Consider the following 14,225-nt stretch of genomic DNA (forward strand, 5'->3'; position numbering starts at 1 on the left):
TCTTTTCATAAGACAAACCTCTCATCTCTGGGATGAATCTAGTGAACCTTCTCTGAACTGCCTCCAATGCAACCATATCCCTCCTCAAGCAAGGAGACTAAAATTGTATGCAATACTCCAGGTGCAGACTCACTAATATCTTGAATACTTGCAGCAATAAACTTCCCTACTTTTATACTCTATTCATTTAGCAATAAATGCCAAAATTCCATTTGCCTTTCTTAATACCTGCTAAACCCTGCATTTTGGTTTTCTGCAATTCATGCATGACAATACCTTGATCCTGCTGTCCATTATCCTTTAGTACCAAAGCACCTGAATTTCTTTCCATTTAGATAATACATTTCCTTTCTATTCCTCCAGCCAAAATGAATAATCCGACACTCATCCAGTTAAACTTTACCGGTCAAATTTTCACCTATTCACCTAACTTATTCCTATTGATTTGTAAATTTCTTATTTATCATTTGTTCATTGCAACTTACTTTTCCAGCTATTTTAGTGTCATCTGCAAATTTTGTGATTGTGATCTGCTGGTTGAAGTCACACCTGGTGCAAAGGAAAGGTAATTCGGGCTGTTGCAGGCCAATTATTTCTGTCCCAGGATATCTCTGCAGGAACACCTCAACATAGTGTCTAAGATTCAACTATATTCAACTACTTCAACAATGACCGTCCTACAATCTAAAGTTCAGAGTTAGGACGTTAACTGATGGTCGCACAATATTTAGCACTATTCATAAATCCTCAGATACTGAAGCAATCTGTGTCCATTTACAGCAAGACCGCAACAACATTCAGGCTTGGATTGATAAGTGGCATGTAACTTTTGTGCCACATAACTGTCGTGCCCAACTTCAACAAGTGAGAATCTAACCAGCTCCCCTTGATATTCAATGACATTTCCATTGCAAATTCACTACAATGTGGTGTTTTCATAAGGATAGAAGAATAAGTCATAGGCAAGAAATTCTGTGGCAAGGAACTCACCTCCTGACCCAAATGTATCTACATCTCCAAGACACTGCAGTGTGATGGAGCAATCTTCACTTGTCTGAAAAATGCAGATCCAAGAACACTCATGATGTTTGACACTATTCATGACAAAACAGCTGCTTGATTGGCAGTCTGTCCACCACTTTACCCTCAAACACTGATGCACAGCCAGCAGTATAGACTATCAATAAGACATGTTGCAGAGGCACTCCTAGGTATTTTCAAAAACACACACCTGATACTAACTGCAAGGAGGAACTCGCTGAAGAGGAACATCGCCATCTTCATACTCCCCACCAAAGTCACACATCATCTTTCTTGGAACTATATTCCTTTGTCTTCACTTTCACTGGATTAAAACCTTGGAATTCCCATTTTAACAGCTTGTGGCTAGACATACATCACACAGATTGCAGTAGTTCAAGAATTTGGCAATCACAATCTTCTCAAGGGCAATAACTGTTGACTGAGTAAGCAATGCCCATATCCTCTAAAATGAAGAAACAAATTGAAAAGTGTTCCTAAACATTAATATACTTCATTCAATGAACATATTTTCAAAAGTCTAACATATAGATTGATTTTGTTTTCTTTATTTATTCACAGGATGAGGGCATCATTGGCTAGGCAGCATTTATTGCCCTTCCCTAATTGAGTTAAGAGTCAACCAAATTGATGTGAGTTGGGAGTCACATGTAGGCCAGGCCAGGTAAGGATAATAGTTTCCTTTCCTAAAGGACATTAGTGAACCAGATGAGTTTTTCCAGTAATCGACTCAGGGTCATCATTAGATTCTTAATTCCAAATTATTGAATTCAAATTACACCATCTGCTGTGACAGGATTCAAACATAGGTTCAGGAAACATTATCTGGGTTTCTGAATGAACAGTCCTGCAATAATCCCACTAGGCCATTGCCTTCCCAGTGTTATATATCACAGAGTGAATAATCATTTGTAATCCATTATTTCAATAATCATTTAAACTATATACATAATCTCATCACGGAATATTATCAGAAGCCTCATAACCTAGGCTAAAATCTGTGCATATGGGTGGAATCTTATAAGAACCTGACAAACATGGACTCTGATATGACGTGTGGCAGAATAACACAACAACTGCACTGAGGCCTATCTCAACATTGAGATAATCTCAATTCATCTTTTATGCTTTTCACAAGTGTCGGGGTGAAATTCTCACAAAGCAGCAGTGAGATACGAACAGATAGCCTTATTGCCTGTTAAATGTCTTGTTGATGCCACAACCAATTTCATTAATATTCAGACTCCCATCTTACCAAACTCATCAAAGCATACTAAATATCAGGCAAGCTTGACAGAGAAACCAAAGTGAGCACCTGGAAGATTCAGCTTACTCATGCTCTGAATAGCCTCCATGGCTGCTTCATGGGCACCAGTCACGAACACCTCACATCCACAGACAGTGACACCTGAGGATCTAAGAATCCTTGATTCACTTACAGCTCAGTTTTTGCTTTAATACTGTGTCACAGGATGAACTGGCCATTTTCATGATAATGCCACAGCAAGGATAACTTGTGCTCAGTGACATACACTCAGCTCATGTACACAGAATGGACGAGGCTGTATCTCTGGGCTCTTATCTCACAGTCAAAGCATTATCATTCTGAACCTACCTGGATGACCATGGCATCAATGCCTTGGCTTGCCTTTTTGCACTTTACCCCCCGAGCTAGAGATAACAATCTCATATTGCTGCTGGCTTGCCTTGCTGTTTAGAGCTGACACAAAAGCAAGAATCTTGTCAGTGTTGTCAGCAGTCCTTAATGAAGTCAAGCCTTTGTTCAGGAGGTTCTGGTAAAATAAGTCCAGGAGTTGGTCGTCTAGATCAGAGTCAGAATTCTCTCCACAAGAAGGGTGAGGAGCCGAATGACAGACAGCACACTACCCATATTGACTCTTTGTGCCCTGCTGTGAACTATTTTTTTCTCCTGGAATGAGAGAAAGGCAGGTAATGACAGGAGATAAAAGTGGTGGCATAGCTATTACTTTTGGTAAATGTTGGGACATATCCTGAGTGAATGATTAGGCAGCACAGAGGACATGTAAGGTTAATGTTGTTGGGGATTGAGGTAGGTGAGGGAGACTAAGGGAAAATGTTACAAACAATAGTGAGACTGGTAGAGTGTCAGCCTTGGGATGTAGGGACAGAACATTGGTACAGTGAGTGTGAGATATCGGGGAAAAGATGGCAGATCTTAACCTGGCAGCGTGACAATGGATATTGACCATCTTCCTATATCACTGGGCATTTTGCCAAACAGCTGAGACTGCACTAACTCAGGTTGCAACCTCAGAAAAGGCTGACATAATCTGATGTGTGGCCCCTCTGATTGTTGTGGGGCAGGAGGTTCTGTATCAGCCCTACAGCTTGTGAGGGGCTCAAAGACCTGAAACACAAAGTAAGGCTCTGAATTCCCCAATTTGCCATATCTGAGGTAAATGTGAGGAACAATGAAGGGCAGCTCAGAACTGATAGTGCCTGTCCAGGTGCATAACAGGCTTTTAAAGTGATACAGTTGCCATGGATGCTGGTGAGTTCTGGGATATATGTGGAGTGACAAGTTGTCCCCAGAAGGACATGTGGCAAGATGGGGTGGAAATTAGACATGAGAGACATCATAGGACATAGTTGATAATTAATGAGGCAACTTTGGTGAGAAAGGGTGTGAGAAGTTGCTCGGCTGGACAGGGTTATATTTGTGCTGGTCATGCAACTCAGAAACTTTAAAAAAATACTTTCAATTACCACCATCTACTATAATCATCAGCTACTTGAAGAGTTCTCATGACATTGAATTACATCCAAAAATATGAAATATCTCTGCTCCCAGATGTCAAACTGTTACGTGTATACATATTTATGTTTTTAATACAATAAGTGATTCTGTAAGGATCACAGTTAATTTCACATTTTAGTACAACACTTCAGACATCACACATCAGATATCAAACTTTTGCACACCTTCTGATGTCCTGTCCCATCAAACAGCCCCAGGGCAGGAACAACGTGGATTACAGTTCTCTCCAAATCTATTCAATAAATAGTCCCAGAATTGTTATGAAAATTAGTTTGCATGTATTCATAAAAATAAAACAAAAAAAAATGACAATGAATATAAATTCTTTGTTACATTTCAGCATTCAGATGTTTTCCTTTTATACTGTGCATGGTGTGTAATCAATATAAAACTGACAATTTTTTAACTGATATCATAGAAGTGGCATATGGATGTTAGTCTATTTTTGTGAAGTGTTTTGAAAATTGAGTCGGTCAGTCTTTCTGGAAACATTATTTTAAAGCCACTAAGAGCCTCCTGGAATGTTAATGGAAGTTTGAAGGGAGACTTGATTATGGTTAGAAGCAAATATTGTCTCTCCTAGAAAAAGGAGCTCGTTTAAAGCAGTTAAGAAATAAGTTACTTTAGTGAAAGCCTGTAGTTTGGTTATAACATTGCAGGCTATTAAAAGGCTGAGCAAGTCTGTGCTCTTCTTTTGAGTGGTCAAGGGAAAAGACCTCACAGCTGACAGGGCTGTAACCGAAAAGAAGCAGCTCGGTCAAGCCTGTGGATTAGGCAGAGAAGGAATTTCTCTGGATTTTTGAGTAATCATAATATGATGCTGTTGGGGAGTAAATGGAATTTTGTTTTACTGTGAGATTTGAAATCTTTCAACCTGTATTAAATGTAGGTAGCATAGTTTATTTTATTTTTATTTATTTTGTTTAATAAACTTACTCTGTGTCTTGTCGTTAAAATCAAGTTTGCAGTCTTATCTGCTTATGTTTCAGGGAAAGGCCATCACATGAAGTTAAAAGAAAACTAATTATGATGTATCAAGCCATAGTTCTGATGTGTCTAATAATAATGTCAGCTAAAACAATTTTTTCATGGGATGTGGGCATTATTGTCTGATATAACATTTATTATCCATCCCCAGTTGTCCTTGAGAAAGTGATTGTGAGCTGCTTTCATGATCCCCTACAGACCATGTGGCGTAGATGCAAACACAGTACTGTTGAGAAGGGATTCTAGGAATTTGACCCAGAAGCAGACAATAATGATATATTTCCATGACAGGATGGTATGAAGCTTGAAGTGGTGTTATTCCCTTGCGTATCTTGTTTTCATACATGTTAGAGGTTGCAGGGTTTGGAGTATGCTGTCTATTCATCATCTACAAGGCACAAGTTAGGAGTGTGACGGAGTACTCCCCATGTGCCTAGATGAATGCAGCTGCATCAACATTCAAGAAGCTTGACACCATCTAGGAGAAAGCAGCCTGTCTGATTGAGACCATAGCCACTCATTTTACCACCAATGCTCAGTAGCAGCAGTGTTACTACTATCTACAAGATGCACTGCGGAAATTCACCAAAGATCCTTGGACAAGACCTTCCAAACCCATGACCACTTCCATCTCAAAGGACAAGGGCAGCAATTATGGGAAAACCATCACCAAATGGTGTTCCTGCAAGTTCCCCTCTAAGCCATTCACCATCTGACTTGGAAATATATCATTGTTCCTTCACTGTCGCTGGATCAACATCCTGAAATTATCTCCCTAAGGGTATTGTGTGTCCACCTATGTACATGGACTATAGTGGTTCAAGAAGGCAGTTTACCACCACTGGCCAGCCAGCAATGCCCACATTCCACAAGTTAATTAAAAAACCACCAATAATTTTTCATTCCCTCAGTAATCAAGAATCTATTTACCACTATCTTAAAAAGATTAAAATATGTTGCATCCAGTGCCTTTGAGGAAGAGTCACAACCCTCTGAAAGAAGTCTTTTCCTCACCTCTGACTTAAATAGCAATCAATTATTTTTAAATTACAAACTTTACATCTAGATTCTCCTTCCAGAGGAAATATCTTTTCAATAATCTATTCAGTCAAGTCTACTCAGTATCTTACATATTTCAATTAAATTACCTCTGACTCTTTTAAACTCCAGAGAATACAGGCCTAGCTTGTCTAGCCTTTCCTCGTAAGTCAATTCACACATTCCAGGTTTTAGTCTAATAAACTTGCTCTAAACTGCTTTTAACACGTTAACATTCTTCCGTAAGTACGGTGACATGTACTCCTGTTATAGTCTCACCCAATGCCCTGTATAACTGACGCATAACCTCCTTACTCTTGCATTCAATTTTCCTCACAGTAAAACATAACATTCTATTAGTTTTCCTAATTATTTGCTGTACCTGCACGTCAACCTTCGGCGATTCATGTACTAGGACACTCAGATCTCTCTGTGTCTTAGAGCTTTGCAATATCTCTTTACATAAAATGTTTATATTTTAGTCTTTCTGCCTAAACAGGCAATTCCCACTTTCCCAAATTATATGCCATTTGCCAGATCTTTGCCCACTCACCTAATATAACTGTACCTTTTCTTAGGCTACTTATGTCCCCTTCACAACTCAGCTTCCTACCTATCTTTGTGTCATCAGCAAAGTTAGCTACCAAATTATGGTTCCTTCATACAAATTATTTATGTAAATTATAAAGAGCTAAGGCTCCAGCACAGTCCCCAGTGGCTTACGAAAAAGAACCTTTGTTCCTACTCTCTGCTTCCTGTCAGACAGCTAATCTTTCCTCCATGTCAATATTTTACTCCAAAATACCATGAGTTTTATTTTCTGCAATAACCGTTGATCTAATCAAAAGTTGTAGAGTATCTTAAATGGGTACACACTGCTACCACTATGAGTCATCAGTAGAGGGAGTGGACGTTTAAAGTGGGCTTGAGTATAATTGGTGTTCAACTCTTGCGAGTGGAGATTATTCTTCACACAGTGGACTTGTACCTTCTAGACATTAGGATAAGTTTTGGGAAGTCACTACATGGAGAATATTTGCTGCAGAATTCCCAACCTCTGACCTGATTTACTTTATTTTTCAATAGGATATGGTCATCAGTGGCAAGGCCAACATTTGTTGTTCATCCTTAATTGCCCTTGAACTGACTGGTTTCCTAGACTATTTAAATGTTATTTAAGAATCAATCACATTGCTTTGAGTCTGGAATCACATGCAGACCAGACAAGATAAAGATGGTAGATCAATGAACAATGAACCAGATGGATTGTGACAGCAATGAATGGAAAGTTTCATAGTCACCATTATTTATACCTTCTTTCTCTTACAGCCACAGTATTTATCTGGATGGTCCAATTCAGTTTCCTCTGGTAACACCCAGGGTGTTAATGTTGAGGTATTCCGCAACGTGATGTCGTTGAATTTCAAAGGGAGATCATTGGATTCTCTATTTTTGGCAAAAGTCATTGCCTGACAGTTTCAATAAGCCTGAGTGTTATTCAGATTTCCCTGCTTATGGACACAGACTATTTCAGAATCTAAGGAATTGTAAGTGCTGATGAACATTATGCAGTCACCAATGAACATTCATGCTTTTGACACATATGATAGAGGAAACATTTCATTAAGCAGCTGAAAATGGTTTAGCCTATTTTACCTTGAGTAACTCCTACATTGATATTTAGGGATTGAAATGATTAATTCCTAACAATCACAACCAGCTGATCTTGGTTGAGTGCATTCATCATTATAAAAGGCTGATGAAGCAACAGGTACTAAGGCATGGCAGCAGTATGCCTTATATACATTCAGCCTTATACTACAATCAGATTGATGAGGTGACAGTACGAACTTTACATTCTGCCTCCCTCCACCTCAAAAATCACAATTCACTGCCATCCTTCCCTTCCTCTCTTGAAGGACAGTTGGCATACAATAGGAAGATCAGAATAATACTAAAAAGATCCGAGTAAACAACATTTCTTGAAATTTAAAGAAGAGATCATTCTTCACATCATGCTGCTGACTGCAGCATTCCTCATGTTGTCTAATGATTTTCAAAACATTCAGTCAGGTTCCCTTGCATTTCCTGTCCCTTTCCAAATTGTAGTTCATCCTCACCCTGGCATATGACATAATAAGCGTGCTTCAGATAGTGTGATCATGGACTTGTTTGCTCTCTCTATCCAATGCCTTATCACAACCATTCCTTTCTGATTTCTTGTTTTCAGACCCCCAAGCATGCCCAGACATAGCTGCATCAGGAAGGGGAACAGAGAGCAATATCAATGATGAACAGGCTCTATCACCTCATCAAACATTCACAGGCACCAGTTCAAATACTGCCATTGCACTTTACACAGAGGTTAGTGTAAAGTCGAGAACAGAACTTGCTAAGATTTTAAGCACAAATGAGTAGCATCTGGCCAGAGGTTTAGGTAGTTAATTTGCTAGCTCAATAGAAAACTAGGGCATAGGTGAATTCTGCCAAGGAACTTAGGTGCACACCTCAAAAGGGGTGCTCAAGAGGATGCTTACCAAGACGTTGCATGTTTTAGCTTTCCTCCAACCTCTTATCACTGTTGAGAAGCATGAAAAGAGTCGGAATCCACGCTAACAGATAATCATACAGAGGTTTCTGTCCTGTGTAGCCTTTGCTCCATCACCCTGCTATGATGTAGATCCAGAGTCCCTGTACCAAGTGTGGCTAGATCAACAAATCTGCTCTCCATGGTGAGGATGCAGAAATACTCTCTGTCAAAGCCAGGAATCCACCAAAACACTTCCAAAACCATTCTACTGTGTTTTCAGAAACTTTCTGATAACAGGCAGCACTTGCTGGTGCTCCTCTAAATAATATTAGTGCTGAGCCTCAATTTCAGATGTATGCTTTATTTTTGGTGAGTGTCAAGCAAACTAGTTAAATGAACCCAGGTGGCCCAAATTTGGAAAATGGATGTAACAACAGCCAGTAAGGCCACCTAACTCCATGACTGAACCTTTTGAGAAGCTTATAATGCATGCTGGGTATGCCTATGTGACACCCTCCTCAACTGCTTCAAAGGCTCCACTGAAAACAGCTGGCAGTTGAGTGTACTCCTCCAGGAGGACTGTGAGTGACTGTACACAGCCTCTACTGGTGCTGGACACCTCAATACTCATCCCATCATGTTTAAATTGAGCATTGATAATTCATCTTAAGGACAGTGAAATGGTTTTATAACAGTCAATGCATGCTTACAATGTTTCCATAGTATTGAAACTGATCTTTTTAATAATTGAGATTTAGGAAGAACGAGACTTTACAGCATGATTTATCAATTGGAACAGACTGACAAAAGTTTGGTCACACACAATTTGCATCCACTTGCATTAATAAATACTGACCCTGACCTTAATTTCTGAGTTATTCTAATGAGAAATTTAGAGTAAGACCCAGGTGTTGAAAATATTTCAGATTGACATTTATCTGTACAGGCATTGAAAATGACCTGCTGGTGCACAAGTTAAAGCCCGACAGCAGCTTGAACAGTCATATATCATTACCAAAGAAATGGTTTGTGAATCCTGTGTCTACTGTCAAGTAGAAGGGTATGTGTCTGCTACAAATTCAGGACAAATATCAATATCTCCTCCCTCCCAGTCTATTATAACAACAAAGGAAATGGTGTTCTCCCATTCCTCATGTGGCACATCTTGATGAGGTGATAGGCTGTTCCCTAGGCAGCTTTGGAATAATGCAATAATTCAAGCTTCTATGCTTGCAGAAGCTCCTTTTAGCATGTTCAAAACTATCCCTAAATAAATCAAGTAAGTATTTAAATCAATTTCTGCGCTTCCTCACTCACATTTTAGTTGACTGTCCACATTCTGATTTAAAAAATGAATGTACCAGCAACTGACAGAAGCACCCATAGAGAATACACAGATAGTGAGTTTACACAAAAAAATTATGCTGTATTTAAGGAAAAATAAATCAAAAATAGCAAAATTGGAGAGGGTGGTGTCACTACACAGGAGTGGCCATAAACATAGATTAAACTGTGACTCCAAAACTTGTGAGAATGCAGGAATATGAAGAAATAAAGTTGAACAATCACATAATAAGATAAAATATTTTTCCAAAATTTAAACTGAATAATTTTAAAATTCAGTTATTCCTTTTAGGTAAACACATGAAAGGGAAGCATTTCAGCAAACTACTGCAGAATTATTATTACTAACAAAAGCATCAGCCGTTTTGCCTGAAGACTGCTTAATTGTTTAGATACTCTATCCTACTGTAAACTATGCAAAGTGACATCCATTTGTAATTTCATAGTTATGCGATCATGAGAAACTCTTAGCTGTCCTTCTGTCTGAAGGAGAAAAGTACAGAAGTAAGCATGTGACTGATTTGGAAGGAATTGATTGGCATGCAAGACAAAACAGACTCAAAGTTCAGTCAGAACTGATGAAGCTTGATATACATAAGGCTGACTTTTAACGATGGATTTTAGAATATTCTCAGAGCGAGACTGGGCATGCTGAAATGCTAGCAAGGTCATGCAAGTTAAAGCATTTAGAACCTTTTCGGCATTAACCTTTGTTAGGTTTTGTCTTACACTCTGTTTAGTATACTATTGATGTACATTTGTATTTAACATTTTGACTACTTACTTTGACCTTTTAATAAAATTGTTATAATTTAGAACAAAATTCTCTGTAGTCTCTTGATATTGCAAATCAAATTTAATATACTCAACTTACAATCGACACACAGCAAGATCACACAACCAGTCACAAAATCAATACTCCTTTATATCTTTGGCAATGTTACACAAGGGAAGAATATTACAGCATTTATAGAATTTATGTTCATTTTAAAATAGCACCATAAAAACCTTAGCATCTCGGGACTTTTTGTAACATCTCACCTGTCAATTTAGAAAATTTTCAGTCGTGAAGTATTTTCTCAGTGAGTGTCTCAAATTTGTGCTCATGTCACAATGAGCAAATTAGTTATTGGACTAAAAACTTAAAATGTGCATAATGCTCAACTTGTAAATGCTTTATCATGAGGTATTCAATTAATTATGATTGTAATACCTGTTGCTGTTGACGCAAATCCAGACGCATTCTCTTAGCTGCATTTTTGCTTTCGCTCTCACAAGCTGTGGCCAAGATATTCTCTGCAACTGCAGATGTGAGATGTGAAGGGATGGGACGTGACTGAAGAAAAAAATACAAACAAAATATTATATCAGCCTTTAAATAGAGATAAGCAAAAACATACATAATATTTTTAATTATGGTGTATTTAAAAACTGTTATCATAAACCGACAACACACTTGATTGCTCCAATATTCTATAAATCAGAAATGAAAATTACAAATCATAATGAGAAATGTAGCAGGGAGGCCACAACTGGCAATGTCACAGAAATCCATTAAAACTGAGCTGTTTTGCTTTTCTGTCAACAGAATTCAGTCCACTTCATTAGCCTGCCGTCATATTTCTAAAGAAAGTGGCATCTTCTGGATACTTGTGCTGCAAATCAATTGCTGAGTTACTACCTTGCGTTGAACTCAATTGTCATGTACTACCTAAAATATATGGAATCATTCCTGCACCATAAGAAAATATTTTGGGGAGTCTGCAATTCTTCATGGATTATAATGCTGTATTCTTTTTCAGATCCTTGTTTCAAAAATATTACAGAGAAGAAACAAAAACAGCTATTCTGTATTATAGGTAAGCTACTACAATTATGTTTGCATGCAAATACAAATGTATGAAAATTAAAGTCGTAATGTGAAAGGACTGATTATGAAGAAATCTCAAGACAAAATGGCAATTAATACTAGTACGATTGGGTCTGCGGTTACTTGGTGAAACATTGCTAATGAAAACACAGTCCATGATTTTTTCACTATTTTCATCTGATTTCCAGTGGTAGTTTTCTCTGAAGATTGAGAGCATTAAAATATATCATAGTGAAACTAGAAACAATTGTAACCTGTAATATACATCATTTATTCACTTATAGAACATGTAAAAAAAAATGGCACAATAATTTAACAAGTTATTTGGCAAGGGCATATGAGCACATTCTTGATTGTAAATTGTTATAACTGACAGTTGTTATTGTAACAATGATGTGACATTGTCCATTAGTGCACTATAAGCTATATTGATGATAAATTAGGTTGACAAATGAGAAAATGCTCTCAATAACTGTCTAAACAACTTAATTTTGAATCAATGCTTTTAATTTCTAAGGATCCTATATTGGAACATCGGGATTATTAGACAAAAAATTAAATTCATTCTAGTTTGGTACCTGCCATCCTGGAAGAAACAGTGCTAAATATATTGTAACAAAATGCAGAATTTGACTGACTTGAAAATAATAACAAAGTTCAGATTCACAGAACAACATATCTCATTGTAAATGAGATGTCGAGCACAGATTAAATTCCCAAACTCCCAAAGATTTGTGGGCGGCACGGTGGCAGTGGGAGGCACGGTGGCACAGTGATTAGCACTGCTGCCTCACAGAGCCAGAGACCCAGATTCAATTCCCGCCTCAGGCGACTGTCTGTGTGGAGTTTGCACATTCTCCCCGTGTCTTTGTGGGTTTTCTCCAAGTGCTCCGGTTTCCTCCCACAGTCCAAAAATGTGCGGGTTAGGTGAATTGGCCATGCTAAATTACCCATAATGTTAGGTGAAAGGGTAAATGTAGGGGAATGGGTCTGGTTGGGTTGCGCTTCGGCGGGTCGGTGTGGACTTGTTGGGCCGAAGGACCTGTTTCCACATTGTAAGTAAACTAATCATAGTCCAAAAGTAGCTACTGTATATTCAAACTTCCATAAAACATACCTGGATGGAATTTAAAATATCTTTCAATTACATGGAATTAAATGTATAATTAGTACAAATGAATTGGCACAAAGATAAATTAAGCTGAAAATGAAGAAGTTAATATTTGTACAGAAAGGGGCTTTTAGTTTATAATGCAAGTGGGAACAAGATAAACATCTCCAAGTAACACTGAACATGAACTCTTACGAAAGCATTTATATTGGCCCAGAGTTGCCAGTATTGTAATGATAGATTAGTCAGCTCTGATAAGTCTGGCTTTATTTCTTTTTTTTTTCTGTTATGGTTGGTACAACTGAATTGTTTGCTTTACCATTTCAGAGGGTATTTAAGAGTCAATGACATTGCTGCTTGTCTGCAGTCAGATGAAAGCCAGACCAGGTAAGGATGGATGATTTCCTTCTCTAAAAGGTTTAGTGAACTGATGTGTTTTTAAGATAATTGATGATAATTTTATTGTCACCGTTACTGGGAATTGCTTTCAAATCCAAAGTTAGTAAGTTAAATTTAAATTCAATCAGCAAACAAGATGGGATCTGTACCTGTCTCCCCAGAGGGCACATGATTACAATGCACCGCCTCTCCTCAAATTTTTTTTTAGCAGGTTTACTTTTAAGTACAGCTTGCCGCTTTTCTGATACCCTCTCTGCTGTTAATCACTTTTAACTCAAGTTCTTTATCTCTGATTAACAGCTGGGATAAACATCCATACAAGTTTTGGGCACTTAGGCAATGTCTCCAGTGATAAGTTCAGTGGCCAAGACATCCATGAAACAGTTCAGCTGTGTAATTCTGCCCACTGGAAGCTTGACATTTCCCTACAAATTAGAATCCCTAGTGTGGAAACAGGCCCTTTGGCCCAACAAGTCCACAGCGACACACTGAAGAGTAAGCTATCCAGTAAGCTACTCTTATCCTATATTTATTCCTGAGTAATGCAGTTAACCTACACATCCCTGAACATTACGGGCAATTTACTGAGCTAATTCACCTAACCTGCACATCTCTGAATTGTTGGAGGAAACCAGACCACCTGGAGGAAACCCATGCAGACACAGGGAGAACGTGCAAACTCCACACAGACAGTCACCCGAGGCTAGAATCGAACCTGGGTCCTCGGCACTGTGAGGCACTGTGCCTTGGATTGGAACCATCCATCTTCCTCAGGGTCCAGACATGCAACTTTAATGAACACCTGAACATTCACCACTTGGTCATTACAATCCCCACACTGAATCAGCATTATCAAACACGTACAAAAATACATATAGTTCACACTGTGATTCCTGGCGATACATACAATCACCTTTGTTGTTATTTATGTGTCACAAGCAAATGAAGAGCAGTGCTGCAGACTTTACCTCGATTTGACACAATTTAACCATTGCACAAATGCAGAATATAGAGTATAAAATAGTTTAAAACAATTGTTGATTTATGTGAAGCAGTATTAAATTCCTGAGAAGGCCACATCCTGTAAATCTTTCCTTATTTAGGG

At 38.3% G+C, this 14,225-nt stretch overlaps 1 protein-coding gene across 5 annotated transcripts in view; it reads right to left on the reverse strand.

Moving 5' to 3' along the window:
• Positions 1 to 14,225, reverse strand: part of LOC140477127 (nucleolar protein 4-like) — a 343,324-nt gene that overhangs the window by 16,276 nt on the left and 312,823 nt on the right. For all 5 annotated transcript variants that reach the window (XM_072570460.1, XM_072570458.1, XM_072570459.1 and 2 more), the window contains one exon: positions 10,954 to 11,076. In XM_072570460.1, the coding sequence (XP_072426561.1) occupies positions 10,954 to 11,076 (123 nt within the window). The remainder of the gene's footprint in view (positions 1 to 10,953; positions 11,077 to 14,225) is intronic.

This window comes from Chiloscyllium punctatum, chromosome 5 (assembly GCF_047496795.1).
Source record: "Chiloscyllium punctatum isolate Juve2018m chromosome 5, sChiPun1.3, whole genome shotgun sequence".
NCBI lineage: Eukaryota > Metazoa > Chordata > Chondrichthyes > Orectolobiformes > Hemiscylliidae > Chiloscyllium > Chiloscyllium punctatum.